General features: G+C 42.2%; 1 protein-coding gene across 1 annotated transcript in view; it reads right to left on the reverse strand.

Annotated features, from left to right (window-relative positions):
• The window catches only part of MIGA2 (mitoguardin 2), a 1,296,375-nt gene that overhangs the window by 780,557 nt on the left and 489,537 nt on the right, over positions 1–26,281 (reverse strand). Inside the window, exon 5 of the mRNA XM_044058371.1 lies at positions 19,659–19,776. Within this exon, the coding sequence (XP_043914306.1) occupies positions 19,659–19,776 (118 nt within the window). The remainder of the gene's footprint in view (positions 1–19,658; positions 19,777–26,281) is intronic.

Consider the following 26,281-nt stretch of genomic DNA (forward strand, 5'->3'; position numbering starts at 1 on the left):
CCATGGCACTGTACCCAATGTATCAGGATGGCTGATTATGTTAACAGCATCATAGATAATGATGCCTGATTAACCAATGTTGGGAGTAATCAGTAATGAAGATTAATTTAACAGGTGGACTGATGATAATGGACTGACTGGTGTACAGAAAAATATCAGGTTGACAGACTGTATTAGACATGGCATTGGTGGCAGAAAGTGGGCCACCAATACTATAACCAACAGCACTGGGGCTGAAACTTAATACAAGTCAGGAGAGTGATCTAAAGTATTCAAAGGAGATAGAAAGCTCAGTGTTAAGACCAGGTGAAAAAGCACCCGAGTAGTTACTATCAAAAGCGTAGAAACCTACAAAAAAATAAATTAATTAATCAGTGATAGGGGAAATAAGCTTAAAGTAGGTGATGGAAAGAATGAAATTTTAGAAGGAGAGCTCAATGGAGATTCTTGGCACCCCATAGCAGTATGGACAGGAATAAAGCTTTTCAACCTTTTGGCACTGAAATGCCTTAAAGCAGCAGCCAGCAAATCATAATTGGTTTGAAGGAAGCTTGGGCATACCTAGATGAAGAGGAAAAGCAAGATTAGAAGATAAAAGGACCATGCAACTCTTCCAGAGAAGGGGCAGGCCTGATCTATAACCAAGAGCATTTGTAATTTAAAAGATTCAACTATCGCCACACTCTTCCTTGAAGGAGAATCTTTCTCAACCCTTAAGCAAAGCACTGAATATTTAGACTTCTTTTTAGGCTCAAAAACAGAGGAAGACAAAGCAAATAGAGTAGGAGGAGATGAGTGCATCTCTAACACACAATACTTTGCAAAACCAGAAAAACTTCAAGAGCCTTGTTGTACTGGCATTCAGTCACAGCACTGGGCAACAAAGAAATAGGACATCGCTGGGTAAAATACTGAGCAACAAAGCAGTACACACAGCTAGGCTCCAATTCACAGACAAGATGCCTAATATGCAAAACAGCACAGTAGCTTCCACACTACCTAGGCAGCCCTGTTTTGATTTGTAAGACGTCCGGATGCCTGAGAGGGCAAGTATGTACTACTGCGTAGCCTGAGTTTTGGTGCCATATTTAAATGTGGTTGCTCAGGGCAGGGCATATGCTAACGAGGCACGAGAAGTAGCCCGGTGCACTGCTCCTGTAAGATATTTGTGAAGTACAGAAGTTTTACACTTTGTGTTACACTGCTTAACACCTTTAGGTAGCAGTATGCAGCTATGCTTTTCAATGGGGGGATCTGCCCAAGTGAAACAGGAGCTTTACCCTCTGCAAATTGACAAACCAGGTAAATAGTACTGAATATATAGGAGTATGTGGTTGCTTATTCATTTGTGTCTGTAAAGACAGTGCATAAGTGGGAATGCATGTGTATAAATCCTTTTTATGATTACATACATGCATGCATTTTGTGTGTGTGTGTGTGTGTGTGTGTGTGTGTGTGTGTGTGAGTATCTCTGCATGAACCCCTTTTGTGAGTGAGCGTGTATGTGTAGGTGGGGGGGCCGTGTGTGAATCTTTATGAAAGTATGTATTTGTGTGTGCTCACATTCATACACACATTTAAGTTGGCTTGTGTAGATGATATATTACTCAACCTGATCTTGTTAAGTAATACAATTGCTGGCTTTTTGCATGTGTCAGATGCAACTGTCACTTGCTACAACAATGAAAATGCTCACTACTCTTTTCTTAACTCTGTATGCATTTCAGCTTAGCAGCCAAGGCAACTAACAAAAATTAAGAGGGACTTGGGGTCTTTGAAATAAAATTGAAGTGAGTGAATGTTCCTGGAGGCATACATTTTATAGCTATACAGATTAAATACACATACATGATATATTTAGTGTTTCTGCCTTGCAGTGCTCCATTTTCTAATTCAGTTATTGGCTAGGATTTGGTCAGTGCAGAGTCTGCAAATTCTTCCTGTAGCATGGATAATTTGTGTTTGTTCTGGTTTCCTCCCACATTCCTGCTACTTCAAAATGCCTGTGTTTGTTTAACTCACTTGCTCCCTGATGGTCACCACTACAGTCCTGGACACCCCTACACCCTGCACTTTGACAGCTGTCAAGCCATCTGTCAAAGTAGCTGTCAAACTGCAACTTGTGTCATTAACGTTAACAGCGGTTATCCAGCTGTCAAAGCATACCCATGTATCAGTGAGTGTTCGAGTTGTGTGTTTTTACAGCTGTATGTGCATATCTGTGTGTTTATAGCTGCGCGTGCATGCGTGTGTGTGCATACAGTCCCTGTCATTTATTTTAGCACAGGCTGATAGGGTGCACAAGTGAACAATGCAGACCTGGTCAACTGAGATGGGAATGTGCATGACTATGAATCATAAAAAGGTGCACAGGCACAACTCAACTGCTACAGTTATGCTCAGAATGTTGCTGCTGAAAAATCATCGTGGCATAGTGTGTGTGTGCTTGTCAAGTTAAGGGACTGTTGATGCTGGTATGTGCAGTAATTGGGCAATACGTAATCTGGTTTAAACATTTAAACACGGTCTAGAAATAAAGCATTCATAAATAGAGGACTATTTTGATATGTACATACCGAATAGGTCAGTTTCCATTTTCTTCTACTTCTTCATTTTCTCGGAGGTAGAGTGACCCAAGGAACTGGTATATAGGGAGAGATCAAGGGCTGCAAAAAGAAGAGTTTTGTGACCTTCTGTGTGTTGCTAGTTTAAGTTAGTGATTTTTTTTCAGTACTGGAAGATGTGGGAGCAATTTTCTGTTTGTTGATGTTTTGGGAGGAGATCTTTCACAGCATGTTCAATTTTACAAAATAAAGGAGAGGACATTGTGATCAGGAAAGGATCTGCCAGGATCAGCAGCGAGGAAACAAACACACAAAAATCATACTTTAAACAGTACATAGAAGAAAAAGTTAAAAGTACAGAAACAGAGCAGTAAAAAAAAAACACTTTTTTGGAAAAAAAAAAAAAAGCATCTCAAAGCCACTTCAGACTAACAGCTTTTGCAAGGCAATAGCAAGTAAGAAATGGACAGAAGAATCTGTGTTGCATTATGGGAGTAGACACGGTAAATGGCAGCAAAGGAAAGTTTTATCGGCATAGCAGTCAATGCCTACAAAAGAAGTTCTACTGATTACCATAGATGGATATATTTGTATCAGATTCAGGATTTATTTCTGGATGTCCATGGTGCAGTTGCCCAGCATGGGTTACCTGGGACAGTTCTGTTGAGCAAAAAATGGATGCAAAGCCAATCACTCTGGCAAACATGAACTAAGGATTACTACACTCAGAGATTCAATGACAGGACACTGCTTGGAAGTGGATGATGACATAGTAAGGAGGAGGCTGGAAATCCAGTGTGGCCAAGACACAAGATGAAAGGACAAAGCAGCAAAGCCACTTGGGATCCAGAGTCTACTACTCAGATGAGGACAAACTAGAAATGGTGTGGGAACTGTGTTGAGGGAGGGTCTTATGAAGACAGTGAGGGATAAAGTACAGTTTTGTACCTGCCATAAATGTAGATGTTCGAGTGTAGACACTGCTGCAGTCATTACACTTGGGTTATCCTGCCGTGAGGTGGTTTCTCAGCCGGCCTGAGTTCCAAAGTCCTGGTCCAGCGTCGGTTGCTGTCGCCTCCTCCCTGAAGTCAGTGCGACAGGGGTGTACAAGATGCAGCCGACGCCATTTTCTTCAGTTTGTCTTGCCCCAGATGTCAGGTACCCCCAAAAAGGTAGGCAATTCAAATTGCTAATAAAACATACATAGGAAATGCAAACAACATACTTTCAGCTACCAGCAAATATTCCGCATAGGTAGTAAAAGGTAGAGGAACTAGGTACGTACTAGCCAGTAAGAGGGGAAGGAGGGAGGGTAACCTGGACTGCAGCAGTGTCTACACTCTAACATCTACATTTATGGTAGGTACAAAACTGTACTATGTTCATCGTGTGACACTGCTGCAGTCATTACACTTGGGAAGAATCCCAAAGCTGAGGTACGGTGGTTGGTTCTATAAGGCATTAGGGGTGGCTACAAGGCCCTGCAGCACTGCAGAGGCGAAGCCAGCTCTGGATTTAAGAGTATAGAGGCAGATGGTAATGCTTGGTGAAGGCATGCACAGAACTCCATGTTGCTGCTTCCAAAATATCCTTGGCAGGTACTCCTCTGAGGTAGGCAGTTGAAGTGGCTGTTGCCCTGGTGGAGTGAGATCTAATGCTGTTAGGCACAGGTTTTCCATGGTGCGTATAGCAGAAACGTATGCAATGTCCTATCCATTTGGAAATAGTCTGTTTTGAAATAGCTTTTCCCTGTGCTGCTGCAGCATATGCTACCAATAATTGCTCAGATTTTCTGAAAGCTTTGGTTTTGTCCAAGTAGAAGCACAACTGCCTGTGAATGTCCAATGAATGCAGTAGTCTTTCCCCTTTATTCTGTGGTTTTGGATAAAAAGTAGGCAAGTGAATGGTTTGATTTAGAGACACACTTGAAACCACCTTAGGCATAAACGTAGGTTTAGTTCTTAAGGACACCCTGTCCTGGTGGAAAATGAGGAAAGGTTCCACTGCCATTAGTGCCTGTAATTCTGAAACTCTTCTTGCAGAGGTTATTTCCAGGAGCAGAGCAGTATTCCAAGAAATGTATTTTAATTCTGCTGTGCTAGCTGGTTCAAAAGGAGATAAAGTTAATTTTTCCAAAACAAAGTTGAGGTCCCAAGTTGATGTAGGTGCTCTACGGGGCAGTCTTATGTTTTTAGCCCCTCTGAGGTACTGTTTTAGCAAAGGATTAGAGAAAATTGGTGGATCCGTGTTGTAATGTGCAGAGATGGCAGAGGTGTGGTTCTTGATGGATGAAAAAAAGAGGCCTTTGTCCAGCATCTCAGTCAAATATTGTAGTATCTGAGGAATGTTTGGCACAAGAGGATCAAGGCTGTGAGCCTGGTTCCAGGCACAGAATCTCTTCCATTTATCCGATTAGGCTTTCCTGGTACTAGGCCTTCTAGCCTCCAGAATGACATCCATAACTGCTTTGGAGAGAGGCATTGCTTGCGTGGCTAGGGAATCTTCCATGCAGCTAGGTTTAGTGTCTTTAGCTGGATGTGGAGTAACTGATTGTTGTACTGCGACAGCAGATGTGGTATTTGAGGCAAAATCCAGGGTGGTCCTTATGTTAAGTCTTTTAAGATTGGGTACCAGTGCTGGCGTGGCCAGTCTGGTGCAATCAGGATAATTTTTGGCTCTTCTTGCCTGGCTTTTATGAGTACCTTTGGGAGAAGAGGCAGTGGTGGAAAAGCATACACTTGTAGGTTTGTCCAGCTGAATGAGAGGGCATCCACTTTCCATGCTTGCGGATAGTAACTCCTTGTGCAGAATTTCTTTAGCTGGCAATTCATTGGGGAGGCAAACAGATGTATGTCCGCGCTCCACCATGTCTTTGTTATCATTCTGAATATTTGAGGATTCAATTCCCATTCGTGGGGATCCATGATATTTCTGCTTAAGTCGTCTGCCAGTGTGTGTTTTTCTCTCCTGGCAGGAATTGTGCTTGTAGATGAATTTGATAGTTTATAGCTGTGTTCCACAAGGTCATGGCTTGTCTGCAGAGGGGGTAGGAGTGAGTGCCCCCTTGCTTGTTTATGTACCACATAACTGTGGTGTTGTCTGTCTTTCGTTGTAGTTGTCCTGGATGCAACAGGTCCTTGAAAGCTATAAGGGCATTTTGTACAGCTGGCATCTCTTTTTGATTTATGTGAAGATGCCTTTGTTCTGCGGACCACTTGCCCTGAATACATTTTCCTGCCATGTGTGCTCCCCAGGCGTAATCCAATGCATCTGTTGTCAGTGTTTGCCTGGCTGTGGGTTGAGTGAAAGGCTGTCCCTTGTTGAGGTGACAAGCTTGAGCCCACCATCAAAACTCCTGTTGAAGGCAAGGTATTAGTGGTATAACTGTTTCCAAACTTTGATAGTGTTGAGACCATACATTCTTTAGGTACCATTGTAGTTTCCTCATATGCAGTCTGGCATATGGAATTAGTAGTATGTAAGATGCCATGAAGCCCAAGGCCTGCTTAATTTTTCTTGCAGGGAGTTGGTTCTTTGTTGCTATCAATTGAAAGTATTGTGTCAGTTGTCCTTGCTTGTCTGGCATGAGAAAAGTCATCTGGGCCGTTGTGTTCCAGCTGGCACCCAGGAATATTATCTCTTGTGAGGGCACTAGTTTTGATTTCTTTTCGTTTACTGTGCACCTCAGGCAACTTAATAACTTTTTCACAAACGCCAAATGCTGTAGAAGAATGTCCTTGCTCTCTGCTTGAATCAGGCAGTCGTCCAGGTATGGGTAAATTTGAATTCCTTTCTGTCTGCAAAATGCAATTACAGGTGCCAGGCACTTTGTAAAGACCCTGGGCGCAGTAGATAATCCAAAGGGCAGTGCAGAGAATTGATAGTGCATTGGACCAGCTAAGAACCTGAGCTATCTTCTGCAGTTTTGTCTGATAGGGACATGCAGGTATGCCTCCTTGAGGTCCAAAGTCACGAGCCAAGCTTGCTTTGCTGTAATGTCAATATTTTGAATTTCGGAACATCCAGGTAAGTGTTTAGTGAAGAAAGATCCAGAATGGGCCTCCAGGCTTTGTCTTTTCTGGGAACCAGAAAGAGTCTTGAGTAAAATCCTTGCCCTTGTTCCTGTGGTGGTACCATTTGAATAGCTCCCATGTTCATGAGTGCCATCATTTGTTTTTGGGCCTCTGCCCATTGATTTAGTGGCAGATTTGGCATTCCTTTTAATCTTGGCAGAGTGTGAAAGTGGAACCTGTAACCTTTTGAAATAATATTGAGAACCCATTTATATGCCAATTGTGATAAAAAAAGTGCCAGTTTTCCTCCCAAAGGGGCTGCCAAGAGTGAGCTGTTTGGCAGCTGGAATGGGAAGTCATTGGGGCTGTTTTTTATATGGTTGGTGCCTGTCTTCCCCTTCTTTCTGGCCTGATGCACCCCATTGTCGAGGCCTGTAAGGACCTTGTGGTTGACCTCTACCTCTTGGCCGTCTGTATCTGCCCCTTTGAGGTCTGTCATTAACTGGAAAGGACCAATTCTTTGTTGGCCAGTTTCTACTAAATCGAGGAGGCTGAACCTGTAAGAAGTCCTTCACTGTTTGCATAGATTTTGCCTTATCCTCCATTTTTTTTAATACCTCTTTTCTGCCTTAATTTCAAATAAAACATCCTGCTGTAAAGGTGCATCCAGTAATTTAGCTTTAACATGATCTGGTAACGTATGTTCTTTTAACCATGCATGTCTTCTAATGACAGAGCCTGTAACTGCTGCTCTGCATGAGGCCTCTAAAGAATCAAAACCACATTGCAAAGTATGCTTTCCCACTTGTTCAGCAGCATGCAATAAATCCTGCATTTCTTTAAAATTAGGAGGATCTGTATCTGGAAGCATTTTTTGTTTCAACTGGAACATCAAAAATTGCTGATATTTTAGCTTGTGAAACTGGCAATTTAAGGCTCTCATTGCTAAAGTTGCAGACGTATATACTTTCTTTCCCCATCTGTCTAGTGCTCTGGAATCTCTGTCAGAGGGAATTGGGTTCTTTGCTGAAGAGGCCTTAACCCCTTTGGGTCCTTGAGAAATAGTTTCAGGATCAGCAACAGGGCTTTTATACAGAAATTTGTGAGAGTCAGGGACTCTGTAATATCTGTCCGGTTTAAGTGGAGCTGGAGGTAAGGAATCAGGATTTAAGCTGGATTCAGTGAACACATCATCCACAATATCTAGCACTGGCGGAATAGCCAGGGGTCTGTGTTGAGGTAATAATAGGAAGTCTCCGAGCCTTTTCTTGTATTCTGAATAATCCTGGCCTTCCCAATGGAAATAATCCCTCATGGTATGTAAGGTTTCCCCAAAGGAGTAGTCCTCAGGCAGAGAGACTGATGGAATAGATTCCTCAGCATCAAAATCCTCATAAGGGGGTAAAGAGTATCCCAGGTCTGAGGATGAATCTGAGGAAATTGACCCCCGGTCGGATGAATCATAATCTGCATCCTGTCTAGGCCTTTTATCAGGTGGGGGATGGGAACCCCTGATCAGAGTGATTAGGTCTTCGGCCATTTTGAGCATTTGTTTCTTAGGTATGGAGGCCTGTCCTGGAGAATGCTGTACTTGTTTCTTAGTTTTTAAAGGAGGCTTTGACTTAGAAGAGGGTTTAATGCTTAGCGGAGTAGGTCGGAAGACACCCTCTGAAGCTGCGGGTAAGCTCAGGCACTCCGGATCCCTCTGCAGGATCGGTTTCGGTCTGCTGAAAAGCTAGTGCGTCCGAAGGCCCAGCCATCTCCACGTGGGGGTCGGGGGCAGCCTGTGTTTCTGCAGAAGCAGTCATCAGGGGCTGCGAAGGCGCCTCACTGAAAATGGAAGAACCAGTGACTGGCCTAGAAGAGGCTTCGTCGTCAGTTTTGGGCCTCGGATGCCTGTCCTTGTCTTTGCGCTTTTTATGAATACCGGTTGTCGGACGTTCCGACGGCATGGTATAATTAAATTTTCTGCCAAAGTAATGTCGGGCAAAATCAAACAGACGTTTAATAGTGCACTTATTAAACCTAGCACAAAACCGACAACCAGTAACATCGTGGTCTGGGCCTAGGCATGGGATACAATAAGAATGGAAATCCTTATGAGGTATTTGCTTCCCACAAGAAATGCAGTTATTAACTTTTACTGACATCGGTCTGAGGCAAGAAAAAGTTTCCCCAATGGGGTACTTAGCTTTGTAGAAGACTTTGGTTCTGGATTCGGAATGAAAATCTCAGGAGTAGGTCAACCGGCACTTGCAAACTGCTTTTGCTTCGGGCACTGCGCAGCAAGAAAGACTGAAGAAAATGGTGTCGAATGCATCTTATATACCCCTGTCGCACTGGCATCAGGGAGGAGGTGACAGCAACCGACGCCGGACCAAGACTTTGGAACTCAGGCCGGCTGGGGAACTGCCTGAAGGTAGGATAACCCAAGTGTAATGACTGCAGCAGTGTCACATGATGAACATCATCAGAATTAGTGACAGGCTCATGGCAATCAGACTCCAGTTTAAAGCTAGGGCAACATTCATAATCTCAGTCTATGTCCCACAGCAGAGTTATGATACCAGGGAAAGAGTACATTCATTCATGAAACAGTTTCAGGGCTTAATTGATAAAGCAGGGCAACATGAGCTGGTGTTGACAATGGGGGATCTGAATATTCATATCAGGACAGACCAAACAGGTTATGATGACTGTGTCCACAAGGCTGGTGCAACAGGAATAGAGGAGGATAGGCCATTCTACACTTCTGTCTGACAAATGGCTTGATGGTGGCCAACATGGGGTTCAACAAGAAAGGCAGTCGCAAAGTCACATACAAGAGTGGACAGCAAGCAACTCAGACAGACTTTCTTCCAGTAAGGAAGGGGCAGTGGGGTGTAATCAGAGACTGCAAAGTCAACCCCAGTGAAACAGTTTGTCCTCAGCATAAACTACTGGTGGCCAAAATCTGTTGAAGCAGTGGTCAGAGAAAGCTCCAAAGTCAGAGACTAGGCTGAGTAATTGAAAGTCGACTGGAATGAAAGTACAAAAGTCCAAGAAAATACTCAGGACTCCAAAATCTCAGGAAGAAAAGAAATAAATTGAGTGGAAGAAGAATGGCATCATCTCAAAACAGCACGTGTAAAGTCTACAGAACATATATGTAGCAGAGACAGGTATGAAAATAAGGTGGATAAAAAAGGCTGGTGGTGAAATGCATAAATCCAGATAATAAGCAAAAGAAAGGAGTGCTGGAAAAAGTGGGAGACAGACAAAATGAAGCAGGCCAAGAAGAAATAATGGTCGGCTAACAAAGGGGTTATATGAAAGCAGTTGCAGTAGCAAGGATTAAGGATCAGAGGCACTCTACCAACTTTTTGGAAAGTGACTTGGCAGATGGCACAAAGAAAGTATCAGATTGCAAGGCAAAGACAGAAAAATAAAGGTAGTCAATTAGACAGTCATAAAGGATGCCTGGAACTGCACGCTCACAAATCTACAGGACATCAAAAGGCAGACGGAAAGAGTACTTCCAGCAGATTCTAAATGAAGAAAACCCCACAGATGCTGAACTTCCCCAGACACAACCCACAACAAAAGAGGAAGAAGAACCCATCCTAGAAGAAGAAAAGCACTAAGGAAAATGAAAACAAGTAAAGCATCAGGCTCAGCTATGATGACAGCAGATATGGTAAAGATGTTCAGTAAGTTAGGAAAGAAATGGCTCCAAGAGGGTACTCAAAGCAGAAGCCAGATAACTGCAGAATGAGCATTCTAGTGCCAGTGTATAAGAACAAATAGGACATTCACAACTGTATGCAATGTAGATGTATCAAACTACAGTTGCACTGCATGAAAGTGCTGAAAAGGATGACTGAAACAAATACGCAGATTAGTAGAAATTAAGATGGGTGATGACCAGTTTGAATTCAGAGCAGGATGCAACATGGCCAATTCAATGTATGCAGTGAGAAATAGTTTGGAAGAAGAGAGAGACAAGAAGAGTCCTGTGACGGCTTATCTCTGGACCAGTAATCAAGGAACCTGAATCCTCACCTCTGACACTGGACAAGAATCTCACTTGGAACAGAAATTGATACACACAGTATTCCCAGATGCAGCCCTCTGCATCAAGCGCAATTTTTCTTAAGAGCACATGAGGAACACACTCGGTCTGGGGTCTGGATCTCTCTCTCTCTTTCACTCTCCAATGCCCCATTGAGACTCCCCACCGGCACAACTGTACAGTTGAGCCCTCAGCAGAGTGTCCAAGCCAAGTCCTCTAGCACCCTCTCTGTAAAACTAGTGCTTTGTGTCCCTGCTCCAAGCAGCTGACACTCTCTTGGAGATTTGATTTGCACGTGCACACACACACCTGGGAAAGGCTGGCACAGATATACTAGCTATGCCATCTTCCGCCCAGGCTATAAGGTAGTTACTGCCACCAGACACTTCAAAGCCACCACTCTAAGGTTCTTACAAGGGTAGCCAATTATACTGAGTGAAATTAATATTAATACAAATGGTAGTGTTTGACCACGGCAGTAAGGCTTTCAGGAGTGGTCTTTCAGTTATCAAATAGATACAAGTACTCTCAAAGGTTAAAATATTCTCTAAAGAAGCAGCCACAATGAAAAGTTTAAATATATTTAATAATAAAATAACATGAAAATAAATATCTATTTACAATAAACACCAGAGCTTCAATCACAGGAAATATTAAAATAACACCAACGAACAGATTCACACAGCTACAGAAAAACAGTACTTACTACTCTCACTATATTTTCCTCAGTGATCTAAAGAATTACTATTCCCTAGTTCACATACTAGAGCAAGGCAAGATAAAGTAGGTGAGAGATCCTTCTTTGTCAGGTTCCAAAAACAGAGTGCTCTGATACTTCTCTCTCATCTGGTACTAAAACAACATATTTGTCCTAGATTGCAGAATGATATCACATACATCTGGTCATCTGACTTCTGGTTCCCATGCTACCCCCCCCCCCCCCCCATTGCTAGAAACTGAACCAGAATTTAGCACATATGTGTTATCATACACAGAGACAAAGCTTTGTTGAAATGTGTTACAGCATGTGGAAACTATAAAACCCATAAAACACTTCCACTCTTCCTACAGGAGCTAATAAACCATTCTCCGGCACAGACATTTAGCTTCTGGCTGCAGTCAGAACTGTACGATACAAGTTTTATGGCGTAAATTAAAATAATTTAATTTCTTACTACTTTATAAAGTTAGCTGGACTGAAATTAACTTCTTCTCTCTCAGTATCTTCTGTTAAAACATATACATTTAATCAGTTACAATAAAGTCAGGACCCACTGTTGGTAAAATTTTTTAACACAAGCAGCTTTACAAATACATTTTTTCAACACAAGCATCTGTAAAAATTAGTTTGATATTCAAATGACATGCAATTCTTTACAAAATTCCAGCTAGCTTTGCTGGCATATGTTACACATTCACTGCCTTACCTCTCCTGGCATAGCTGGCAATACCTCAAGACAGGGCATGAGGTAATGTATTCCCAGAGAGGCCCATTCCCCTCAAGCTAGTTTCTCAAGTGACCCATGAGAAATGCTGCTTGAGGGGAATGGGCCTCTCTGGGAATACATTACCTCATGCCCTGTCTTGAGAACCCATCTGCATTAGCATTGCTGACCTCACTACATTGCTGCAATGTCATGTCATATGCATGCAACCCTAGGCTCCACCTTAGTAACCTGGCATTTTGCTGGCTAGTTCAATGTAGCCGTAGAGCTCCCTCAAACTTCTCTGGCCACCTACTGCAAATACTTAGCACAAAGGCCACCATGTCGTGGTAAGTTTCATCATGTTACTATGATACAATATGTGCCCTTGCCTCCTGCCTAGCAGTTCTACCATGCAGTTAACATCACTGACCCTCCATACCACTTTGAAGGGTCCCTCCCAAGCTGCCTGCAGCTTATTGTGTCTGACAGGAATGAGCACCATAACCTGCTGTTCCACAGCATGCTCTTGGGCTCGAGCATTCCTGTCATACCAGACCTTTTTCTGCTGTTGGGCTCCTGCCAGGTTCTCCTAGGCCAAGTCCTTGACCTCCCAAAGCTTTGTCCTGAGATTCAGGACCTATGCCACAACAGAATCCTTGTGTGATTCAAACTCACCCTTCCTACTCATCATGAATCAAATCTAAAGGCCACCTACCTCACCATATGCACATACAGCAACTCAAAGGATGAAAAACCTGTGGATTCCTGGGGTACCTCTGTATGCAAATGGCATATGGGGCAAATATTTGTCCCACCCTCTCTTAAACTGGTCTACAAATGCCCATAGCTTGGTCTTTAGTATAGAGTTTAACCTCTCCACAGACCACTAGTCTGGCTATGGTAGGGGATGGTCTTTAGGTGCTTCACCCCAAAATGCTTCCACAGACAAGCCAGCAGGTCTGACATGAAACTGGCACCTCTGTCAGTCAGTGTTTTTCTCAGGAAACCTACCCTGCTGAAAATCTCTAACAAAGCATTTTCCATATTCTCTGCCTCGATGGAGGACAGAGCCACCACCTCATGGTATCTAGTAACATAATCTACTATCACCAGGACATATTTCTTCTTTGTGGAACTTGGGATACTCAGTGGTTCCACAATATTCATAGCTATCCTCTGAAATGGCTCCTCAATCACAGGCAAAGGCATCAAATGAGTTTTGACCTTGTCTCCTGCCTTGCCTAATTTTTGTCACTGCTCACAGGTCCTGCAGTACCCTGTTAGAACCCTTGTAATCCCAGGCCAATAAAAGTTCTGCATAAGGAGTCTCTTGTATGCTTTATGGCCATATGACCTGCAAAAGGAATGTCATGGGGTATGTCTAGAAGTGTCATATGGTAGGGTCTAGGCACTACCAACTGCTGTACTTTTTCACCCCCTAGCCCTCCCTCAAGCGTCTACTCTCTATGCATTAACCCTTTGTTCCAGTATACAATCTCCCCTTTTCCTTGAGAATCAGGTGTGTCTCTAGCTAGCTCCCTCAAGCCTCTTAATGTACGGCCTGAGAGCTAAGCCTGTCACAACTCTATCTTTCTGACACTTCCCAGCTCCCTTTCCACAGAAAGCTTAGTATCCTGTGACAGCAGTGCCTCACTGTCAACCTGGGTACTAACACTCACCTCTGCCCTTGCAGTCACTCTGTCCAAGGGAACATCAGTAACTACCAGCAGCTATGGCTCACCTTCAGGCTCACTGCTACAGGTAGTTCCCTTCCTGAAATCGCTACCGCACTAGCCCTGGCATCAGGTGTGGGGTCTGTCTGGGTCTCCCTCGGGTTACCAAACCCACATACCTGTCTCCAAGCCTGACTGCATGTAACTGCATGAACAGAATGTACTGCATTATCAAAATCATTCCCTATCAAGACATCTGCAGGGATATCTTCAAACACACCTACTTGCTTCCTTCCTTTTCCACCCTCCCAGTCAAGGTGAACCCTGGCCAAAGGCATTTGGAATGGGGTCCCTCCTAAAGCTCTGACTGGAGTGCAATGCCCAAGCACGTACTGGTTCTCTTTAACCACTGCAGGCTTCACAATAGTTATGTCAGAGGCTGAGTCTCTCTTAGCAGTGGCCTGTTTTCCCTCCACTAAGATCGGATATAAACTATGGTGACAATTTGGTACCCCTGTTGTTTCCAGACAACTTATCACTGGCCTACTGTTATTCCCACTTGCTGGCTCCCCCACCTGTTGTTCCCCACCTTGCTTCTGTGGACATCTATATGATACATGGCCCTACTGGTTACATTTAAAACATGTAACCCTTGATCTTGGCCATGTACCTGAACTAGTGGCTTCCCTGTTACTGGTGGACCCTGTTGGGGTGGTTTAGGCTGCCCACCATGGGTTTCCTTATATCCATGTGCAGCACTGGGTATCCCCTTGCTGTGCAGTGATGCCCTGCTTGCTAAGTAGAGATCCCCTTTTTTCTCCATCCCATCTGCAGCGTTACACTCTCGGTCTGCCTATCAGATTATCATGTTCTCAGGCAAAGTGCTAAAGGCTTGTCCCCTCAGCAAAAGGTCTGCCAGCCCTCTAAAGGTAGTGACCTGACACCCACTCACCCACCTACTTAACTCAGCAGTGTAATCACATACAATTTAATATGCTTTGTGTCTGTGCTAATGAAAGTTTTTTCTGTAAGCTTCAGGTGTGAACTTAAAGCATTCTAGTAAACATTATTTTATTTTGTCATAGTTTAAACAGTCAATATCAGACAATTTAGAAACAGCAGTTACAACTTTACCATGGAGTAAGGGGGTCAGGAACCATACCCAGAGCCCTTGACCAGCATCATACTGTTTACATACACTTTCAAATATATGAATAAAACTATCAAAATTATCACCCTCTGTAAATTGTGGAAGAAATTTACTGACCTATATTGTTTCTGAGGTTCGGTTATTCCCTTCCCCATTACCTCCATGACCCTGGCAAAGAGTCAGCATCCCCTTCTTATGCTGATGCTGCTTCTCATTTTCTTTGGTCTCCAAATGCTGCAGTCTCTCTGCTGATTCTAATTCCAAATGTTTGGTCTCCAGTTCAAGTCTCTAACTCCAGAAAGGTTTTTAAGTCCTCTGAGGAAAATGTGAACTGTCCTGTTTCTGCTGGCTGCAGATTTCCATCACCAGACTGGTTATCCTCCTGGTTGCTGGTCTAAGCTGCGACTAGGGCTGAAATAATTTCCTCTTTAGTCAGGCTGGCAAGCACCAGTCATTTGGCTTCACACACCTTGGCCAACTGTTTTTCTTCCTGTTTTCCCATACTAAAATAAACTAAAGAAAAATAAAACTGTTGTGATGCTGAAACTCCGAATGTTTACTTTGTGGCTGTTGAGAATATACACACCTTCAGTGACAACTGCCTACAGGTTACAGAAGTTCAATTAATATCCACACCACTGTTCACCAATATGTGACGTCCCCTCTCTGGGCCAGTAATCAAGGAGACTGAATCCTCACCACTGACACCGGGCAGGGACATTCACTTGGAACATAAATAGACACACACACACTATTTCCAGATGCAGCTCTCTGTATCAAGCACAATATTCCTTAAGAGCACACAGGGAACACACACAGTCCATGGTCTGGGATTTTCTCTCTCTAGGACCCCAGTGAGATTCCCCACTGGCACAACTGTAGAGTTGAGTCCTCAGCAGAATGTCCAAGCCTTGTCCTCTAGCACCCTCTCTGTGAAATCAGTGTTTTGTGTCCCTGCTCCAAGCAGTTGCCCAGCACACTCTTGGAGATTTGATTTACACACACACACACACACACACACACACACACACACACACACACACACAAGGCTGGCACAGATTTACTAGCTATGCCCTCTTCTGCCCAGGCTATATGGTAGTTATTGCCACCAGAGAATACAAAACCAGCTAGTCTAAGGCTCTTACAAGGGTACCCAATTATATGGAGTGAAATTAATAACAATACAAATGTAGTGTTTGACCAATGTAGTAAGGCTTTCAGGAATGGCCACAGAATCACCAAATAGATACAAATAATTTCAAAGGCTAAAATATTCTTTAAATGACCAGCCACAATGAAAAGTTTAAATATATTTAATAATAAAAGAACATGAAAATAGTAAATATCTATTTACAATAAATATCAGAGTTTCAATTACAGACAATATTAAAATAACACAGATAAATAGATTCACACAGATACAGAAAAACAGTACTAACTAATCTCTCTAGATGTTCCTGACTGATCTAAAGATGTACTATTTTCTAGTTCATTTACTAGAGCAACACAAGATGAAGTAGGTGAGGAATCCTTCTTTGTCAGGTTCCAAAAACAGAGTGCTCTGAGACTTCTCTCTCATCTGGTATTAACACATCATTTTTGTCCTATATTAAAGAATGACATCACATACATCTTGTCATCTGACTTCTGTTTCCCATGCTGCCCCCCCATTGCTAAAACTGAACCAGAATTTAGCACATATGTATTAACATACAAACAGAGCTTTGCAGAGATGTGTTACAGCATCCGGAAGATATAAAACCATAAAACATTTCCATTCTTCCTTCAGGAGCTAAGCAACCATTCTCTGGCACGGACATTTCATCTCTGGCTGCAGTCAGAACTGCAAAATATAATATTTAAGGCCTAAATTAAGTCTTTTAATTTCTTACTATTTTTCAAAGTTAGCTGGACTGAGATTAACCTCTTCTCCTTCAGTATCCTCTGTTAAAATATACACATTTAATCAGTTATAACACAGTCAGGACCCACTGTTGGTACATTTTTGTTGGTACATTTTTTAACACATGCAGCTTTACAAACACATTTTTCAACACAAGCCTCTGTACAAATCAGTTTGTTATAAAAATGACATGTAATTCTTTACAAACTTCCAGCTAAATGTGCTGGCATATGTTACACATCCACCGCCCTACTTCTACTGGCACAGCCGGCAATATCTCACATAGTCACAATTCCTACTGGCATTCCTATATTTGGACGAAGCATATGACAAGGTCCGAAGAAAGTGGACTGGGCAGTCCTGCAATGGCTCAAAGTCCAGGAAACATTGGTAGAATTAATGCAGGCTATGTACAAGGGCCCAAGGCAAAAGTTCTAACCGTGCTCAGACGCAGAGGGAGTCTCATTAGAGGGTGAGAAGTGAATCAGGGTTCAGCTCTAAGCCCACCATACTGTTGATGGACTGCATTAGCAAAGAGGTCAAGGGGGCAGATCAACAAAGATGCTTGTAAGCAGATGAAGCATTACAAGGAAATCTGATTCAAGAACTTCAGCAAATGACAGTGGAATGGAACTGAATGCAAACTGAAGGCACATGGGATGAAATGGAGTACTGATAATATAGCTGTCATGGCAGCAAATGAGGGAAATCAGAAGTTGTTGAAAATTGAGACAGAAGGGGAAAATAGTGGAGCAGGTTAAATGCTTCAAGTATCTGGGAGGGGTACTTGAAGAGAAGGAAGTCTGAATGAGAAGGTCAAAGCTAGAACCTGAGGGGCTATGGTCTAGGATAATGTAAAACAGAAGAATGCCAAAGAAGCTGAAAAATAAGGTGTACAACACAGTTGTGCGACCAGTAATACTGCATCATACAGAAACATGGGCAGTAAAGGCACAGCAGTTGAGGAGGCTAGAAATGAGGGAGATGAATTGCTGGAGATGGGTGGTAGGATGCAGACTATGAGAATGATGAAAAAAAAGATGCTATCAGTAGGCAAGCCAAAGTAGCTCAAATTGCAGAGAATGTCAAAGAGAATAAATTAAGGTGGTTTGGGAATGTGTAGGAAAGAAGAACATGATCTGGTAAAGATGATTTGGGAGAAACAGGAAGACAGTAATAGATAAGGGCATCCAGCAAAGAGATGGATGGACATGATAGAAAACCTGTGACAGTCAGGCAAGGACTGTCAAAAAAGGTAGGAGAGAGAGGCACTGAATCAACAGAGATGACAGCAGTTAGGTCACAACACCCAAATTCCATGCAGAAAATGGGGAAAAAAGGTGATGATGAATAAACTCTGATCTTCTTGGACTAATGTACTATAGGATATAACCCTTTACACTCTGAGATGCATTTAGAGGTGCATGTTTGGGTCACTTTGAGATGCACTTAGATGCATCGGTTTGGGTCACTTTTCTGCTATAATTGCAGATTATTTAACTGTGCTACATTTAATAATGTTTTCTTTCCAATTTAAAACAGGCTTCAAAGAGAGAGAGCGAGAGACATAGTTGGTTCCTACTGCAATGCTCAACAAAACAAGATGTCAGAAAAAGATGTTACTGAAGAGCAGTTTTGTCATCAAATGATTTAGTTCACCCAAAGGTAGCTACATGGTAGAATATCAGAATCTTGCATCCAAGAACAAGATTGCCAACTTTTAGCTGTAAACTGACAGATCTGACCAAAATCACAGTGATTAATTAGTTAAGTTTTACTCCAGCCTCTCTTACTTCATTTGATGCCCACTTTCTGAAACAGAACCCGTATATCACAGCACCCCTGCATCACCACCACACTCTGGGGCTTTTACTTGCGATCATACATTTTATTTTCAAACACTCTGATCAAACGCCATAGTGAGCATGTATAAAAGTTACCATCATATTGCTGTTATATGCAGTTTACTACTAAAATAAATGTCACAATTTTTTTTCGGACGTTCATTTAAAATAACTGTTGAACATGAAAGACTACAATCGACATTCGAACTCCCAAACATCTGAATTCGAAAGTCCATATTTCTGTTTACTTTTTGCAGGGGGGTGTGCACCCCCTATACCCCCTGCATATTATATATACCAACTCCAAGATCACACTACAGTGAGGAAATGGATACATTTCCGGATCCGCATTGCAGCGAGAGCTCCATTCAGAAGGTCTACTTCATATCAGTGAATGTATACTCATGTTCACCAATATAACTTTGACCACTTCCAGAGTAACATTATGACATTTTGAAAACAAGCATTCGACCAACCTGTACTCACCCAAGTGCCAGTCCTCATTTTGATACTAAATCATGATATGCTTATTATGGTTTTCCTGACAATCAGCATACTGGTGAAGTGGCACAACTAATTCAGTTCCTGACTGGTCTTTTGTAGCCTGAGGCTATCACCTGTTACAGCTGTGGTACTGAAAGTGGTTACAGGCAGACTAGATGCCTGCAGCCAGTGCTATTTCCACATGGAGTCAAGGTAAGTTAAAAGTATTATTAAAGTACAATGAAAACTGCTAGAAGATGCCATGGCAGACAACTGAGTTAACATACATGGTACCTGTGCGTTGATATACTCCGAGATACCGTCCCTGATTTCCCTTGTGCAACATGTTACATTTAACCTGTGCACTAATACTCATGTCGATTCAGTATGGTCTGCTATTCTTATTCTTCACATTACACCATAGTACCTCAAGTATGACTACTCTGAGCCTGTGAGTTACACACATCAAACAAATAAATACATAAAGCTCCTTGTTAAAGTGAAGGTTTACTTGCATTAACAGACCATAAAGTGACGAATGCTGGCTTACCCATGAAGTACAGGTTGTCAGCACTAATATCTTCAACACCCTGGCACTCCTCCTGCTTGGTCTCCCATGGTGCAGCCTGACTGGTCTCTGGACTGGGAGAATTCACAGTGACATGCACCTGACAAACAAAGTTTAAAATTAGTAAAAGCAACAGAGCCGAAAATGACCATGCATATTAACTTGACTTCTACTATTACTACTGCAGACAGAAACATACTGCCTAGCAATAACGTGTTGTGGTATACAAAATTATTCAAGTAAGATAGTCTGATATTTCTTGCTTTCAAGTGTACAGTATTTATTCTGCCATGCAGTTTAATACTTCAAATTAGAATGCAAAAAACTAATTAAAAGCACTAAATAACCATCTGGAGAGTAGACGGAAATGGGTTTGTGGGCAAATGCAGGAATGAATATCATTTTGCATTCATTTAGTCTGTGAACAAAACACTGTCATTTACATGAACCTAAAACAGAAGCTCAACTAATATATATAAATACGCACACAAATTTTGCAATGGTTGTGGGGATTCCCATGACTTAAATATTCTACCACACTGACAGCATACCCTCAAAGGAAAACAGTATATTTTCTCCAGGTTATGTAACCTCAAGAGTTAAAACTGAAAGCAGTCATCCACAACTAAGCTTTCAGATTCATGTATGTAAACACGGATATTCTGATAACTGAAACATGCACAGAATTCCTTCATCACTAATATCTCATTGCTTACTACCTGCTCAAATATCATGTCAGCTTTTGTTCCCTGTTATGGAATGCCACATCAGTTCTAATTATTCAGAGCATAAAGTGCAATTCAAAACATGAATGAAGTGAATTACTATAAAAGCAATTAAGCCGCTGCTTTTCTCAACCTACTTGGGGATTCTTGTTAAATATATCTTTGAATATAATGAACAGCAAATACAATACATGGAGACATTCAAAAGTAAAGTGTGTACAATTTAAGACTGTGTATTAAAAATAATACCTATGATGTGTATTAAAAATACTACCTGTGCAAAAAGTTCCATACAAAAAGTCCTAGACTTTGTTGCATATTTAGGAGCCATAGAGATGCCCACCCACTGTGTGCCTTTGTAAACTGGCTTTGCAGACTCTCTTTCTCAATCTTTTCTTACATCATCTGATTGATTATTATAGTTATGCAATATTTTACATGCCCTACTAATTACCTCTTTTTGTAATGGCAGCTTCTGTTCTAAACTTAACTAAAAAATGAACCAGAGCTTGTCTTTAACTTAGAACTCCCTTATCCCATTCTCTTTGCCTATACTCATCAATCCCTGGTAGGGAAGACAATCTCTAATGTGCAGTTCAAACTTCTATTTGACCTCATCCCACCATCACATTTCCCTCCATAGTTATTTTCCCACATCAGTTTCATTGCTAACCTTCTCCAGTAAATTTGAACCCCCTCTTGCCTATTTTCTATTCCCTTATTTGTAATTGTCCCTGTTGATAAAATCTCCTTTCATCATTCTTGTGTGTTAGCTAAGCTCATAGCAAGAGTCACTGGCCCAAATGACAGCGCACACACCTTTGGTGCTGGAAGACCAGAAGGCAGAGGGGTTCTACTCCCATTCCAGTTAACTGGATTGCTGACATGGCAGTGCAGCATTGGAAATCTGTGCTGCACTTCTGTATGTGTAGTCCTGCAGACGAGCTGCTAAACCAAAGTCCCATCTGTTCAGTTGGTAACAGGTCAAGTGAATGTAAAAGATCTCCAGTGCCAGGCCATCAAAGGATAGACAGACAAATAATTACTTAAATATATGTTTGTGCATTTGAAAATATGAACATTCATATATGCTTGTGTTTGTGTATATAGCTGCAACAATACTAGATACAAATTTTATCAAGAGAGTTTACTGCTTTCACTTCACATCAAAAGTCCTGTTTATCAGTTACAAAAGTTTTCAAATCTCAGATCAAAGACGGTTTCTATGGTGCATGAGCTGTGGCTGTGTGCAGTGGGGTTTTGTTCTAATGCCAGAGCTTTTGGACATTTCAGAAGTCTCTGCATTAGGGTCAGAATTTGTGAGCAAATGTTTACAGGTTAGGGGGTAGAATAAGAGCTAGGTTAGGTAACAGTTTTATTGTTTTATTTTCATCTAATGGCCATGAGTATGTGAATGAGTGTTTGTCTTGCTTAGTGGCACTCTTAGGGAAAGGAACTTTGGTAAGGTAATGTGTAGGACTGGGGTTAGGAGGCAGTGGCAGGATTTAAGGTTAGCAAATAAACTGGCACAGGGTGATAAATTGTAGATATTTTTGCAGTTGATAAGTTCAGAATGATACTCTCAATTTATGTAAGTGGCCTTTTCAGAGTGACCCTAAGAGTACTGATAAATTGGTTGTATTAATTGAATGGTTAATAGCTACTGAACTACTGTTTAAAATTGTGCAACCTAAGCCTGTAACAAAGTATGCTGACGACTTTTAATACACAAAAATCGTCAAACTAAAATACCTTGTTTCAGATGTGGGGAAAAGTAGGCACATATTGTTTAATTAGTAGTTAGAATATTGCAATGAACAAAAAAATGAGATTTTTAACCACAAACTGGCAATAACAACTTTAAATACTGTGGCTACAAAAATGCGATTTCTAAACAATAATGATACTTCATCACATTCCATCAGTATATTTTCAGTAACTACTAGAGTAGCACAACAAGCATACTGCCTCTGAAACAATACTAAGTTAGTCAAATATATGGTACTGGTGGATGGAAATGAACTGAAAGGACTATTAGATTCTAGGAGCATGGTTACACATACTAATGGGTTCAACAACTGTAGACATAAAACAAATGACTAGACAAAGTTGCAAGTTGTGTGTATTCATTAGACAAGGAGAAGTTATCTTATTACATTTGTAGAAATTCAGATGCTGTTGAACAAAGTACTACATCTGGCAGCTTTGGTACACAAGTTAACACATGATGTCAAAACTGGGAAAAACTTCCCTCAGTTTAAGGCACTATGGAAATTATGTGGAGAGGCAGCACAGTTACATATGTTTTTGTCAAACTAAATCCTATAAAAATAGGAGGGAGGGTGGCAGCAGCAGCCAGACAACACCTATGAATACAAATTCCTTTAATATATCCTTAGTAAAGATGGAGGAGGAACTGCTGGCTGATTTATTTATTTATTGACATTTGACTACTGGAAAAGTCTGACTGGGTAGGAGTCCATTTTCAATGAAGGCCTCGGGAGAAAAGCTCTAAAGTATTACAAAAATTTTAAGAGTAATAATTTTACAATCTTTAAAAACAACAAAGTACAGTTGTGTACACTTACCATAAATGTAGATGTTCGAGTGTATTCACTGTTTCAGTCATTACATTTGGGTAATCTGCTGGCAGGTTGCCCTCAGTCGGCCTGGATTCCAAAGTCTTGGGTCCTGCGTCGGTTGCAGTCTCCTCTTCCATGACATCATGTCATCAGGGGTATAAAACATGCAGCCGACCGACGCCATTTTCTTTAGTTTTTCTTGCCCCAGATGTCAGGTGCCCCCAAAAGGGTAGCAAAAAAAAAAATATATATATATATATATATATATATATATATATATATATATACACATGCATTAATATAAACTTTACCTTTATCTACAAGCAAATACACCACATAGGTTGCAGAAGATAGAGAAGGAAAGATAAACTCCAGAATGACTGGGGGATGCCAGACAGGTAAACCTGGACTGCAACAATGAATACATTTGAACATCTACATTTATGGTAAGTGTACACACCTGTACTATGTTCTTCGTGTTTCACTGTTGCAGTCATTACATTTGGGTAGAATCCCAAAGCTATTGTTGGGAGGTTGGAGCTAAACAGCATTAGGTATGGCTATAAGGTCCTGCAGAACTGCAGTGGCAAAGCCTGCCATGGACTTAGAGTAGAGAGGCAAATGATAATGCTTTGTAAAGGTGTGAACATAGGTTCATAGGTTCATACTAGGCTATCTGCCCTAGGGCATTTATAAGCCTAGCCAGAGTGTGTATGGCTACCGCCACCCCCTGGAATGATAATACTGTGCCCATTTAGGGTTTAGTTTACTGTGCCTCTGTCTAGAAGTGACACAGAGATGACCCCCGGGGTAAACCTACGATCTCCAGTCCACTTGTCGAGATTTCTCTTGAAGAGAGTCAGTGAGGGGCTCTGCCTAACATGAACTGGGATTCTGTTCCAGAGTGTAGGGAGCCTCTGGGTTATGAATCTGTCCCTCCAGCATGTCCTATTTATTTCTGTGTTGAGGTTCAAGTCTCTCGCTCTCGTGGCTCTGGTGGATTTGGATTTTTTTAGGTGGAGCATGTCCATTAATTCCGGATTGGACATGGCCTTGTATGTCAGGCATAGATCACCTCTGAGTAGGCGGTATGCGACTGAATAGAGCTGGAGTTTCTTCAATCTGGCAGCATATGACATATGTTTGAGTCCCTTGATCCTCTTGGTGAGGTACTTCTGGGGTCTTTCCAACTGCTGCAGGTGCTGGGTAAGGTACATACCAAATGGGGCATTGTACTCAATCATGGGTCTGATAAGGGAAGAGTATAGGGGCACAATGACCTCTCTTGATCTAGATGTGAATCCTTTCATAATAAGGTGGGCAATATAGAAGGTCTTCCTAACCACCTTGGCAATGTGGGTGTCAAATGAGAGGTCACTAAACTTGGGTCCCTCGGTCCCTGATTACGTCTTCCGTAATTAATGGATTATCACCTATGTGGTAATTTGTGGATACTTTGTTTTTCCCAAAGGGTATAACTATACATTTTTTGGCATTCAGTTTAAGGTCATGGCTCTGGCACCAGTTATCCGTTTCTGTGAGGCCTTTCTGAAGGATGCTAGTGTCCGCTGGAGTATCGATTATGGTGCCCAGCTTGCAGTCATCTGCGAACTTTGTCAGCCACAATCTTCCTATGTTTGCTTGTACTTCTGAGAAATAAATGCCGAACAAGAGGGGTCCCAGGACCGAGCCCTGTGGGACACCACTTGTAACTGGCTTAGAGTCTGACATGGCTCCAGCAATTCTGACCTTGTGGGTTCTGTCCTTTAGCCAGTTTGCAATCCATCTTATGACATATGGGTTTACATTTAAGCTGGTGAGCTTGTCTATGATGCCCGAGTGGGGTATTGTGTCGAAGGCTTTTGCAAGGTCAAGGTAGGCTGTGTGAACTGCCTTACCCTCATCAATGGCCTTAGTGACTGTTTCAAAAAAGTCGACTAGGTTCAAAAGGCAGGATCTGCCCTTAACAAAGCCGAATTGGGTAGGATCAAGTGTCTGTAGGTCACCAATGTCTTTGTTTATGAGTTCCATAATGATCCTCTCCATAGCTTTGCAGACCAGGCTCGTCAAGCTTATGGGGCGGTAATTTCCAGGGTCCGTAGAAGCACCTCCTTTGTGGAGTGGAACCACTGTTGCTGTACGCCATTCTTTGGGTACGTATCCTGTAGTAAGGCTAAGATTAAACAGCAGCCTTATGTGCGAGTTTAGTTCCTCTTGGAGTTCATGTAGCACACAACCTGGGACACTGTGTTTTTAGCCTTGGAGAGGGCGGCTCTCACCTGGACATCTGTGATGTCAGGGAGGCTACATTCAGCTGAGATAGATATTTCTCCTTTTGGGAATTTGCACTGAACCTGTCTGCCAGTATGTTGGCAATATCTGTGGGTTCAGTGTATTTTTTATCATTTTGAACTAACTCTGAGCATATCTGGGAGTTTCCACCCAGGTTTCTAACATAACTAAAGAAGGCCTTGTGATTATCTTTAGTGTCTTTTGCGATTTTTCTCTCAAAGTTGGCCTTGGATGATTTTATGAGTGATCGTAGTTTTTTGCTAGTACTGATCAGAGATGCCTTCCCTTTTTGGGATTTTGCTCTGTCCTGTAGTAGCTTCCTCCTCCTGTTGTAAAGTTTGTTTATGGCTGGGGTCCACCAGACAGGACGCCTGCCTTTGGGGGAAAGGGTCTTGGTTTTATTTGGGATTGCACGATCCATGCATTCTTGAAGGTGTCCGTAGAAGGTGTTTATAAAGGATTCAGCGGTGTGGGCTGTGGTTTCCACTGGCCCAGGGGCCTTGAAGGATACCACTTCAGTCTTAAGAAGTGTGAAGTCAGCTTTTGAGAAGTTCCTCACTGTGGTCTTTTGTGCTGGGGGTGGGGGCGGGATGTGGATTTCCAGTGAGATCAGTTTATGGTCTGATCTCACCAGTGAGGGGTATACTTCCGGTGTGGAGCATTGTGTCCCCATGTTTGTGATGATCAGATCTAGTATATTATCTCCTCTTGTGGGAGTGGTGACTAGTTGTTCCATCGCATTTGAGTTTATGAATTCTAGGAACCTTTGGGCTAGGGTGTTGGGGCTTGAGTAATGCTCCCAGTCTATGTTTGGGTAGTTGAAGTCTCCCAATATGATGGTATCTGGAGAGACATTCATACTCTCCAGTGTCTTCAGGAAGGCTGAGTGGGGTTCCTGAGTTTGAGAGGGTGGTCTGTAGCATGCTACAAACTGTAGGGCAGTTTTGCCTGTGGTTAGTTGCACGTGGATGGTCTCTGATGCTTCATGCATTGCCACTATCCTGGA

Source organism: Protopterus annectens, chromosome 16.part0 (assembly GCF_019279795.1).
Source record: "Protopterus annectens isolate FY-2018-M chromosome 16.part0, PAN1.0, whole genome shotgun sequence".
Classification (NCBI taxonomy): Eukaryota; Metazoa; Chordata; order Ceratodontiformes; family Protopteridae; genus Protopterus; species Protopterus annectens.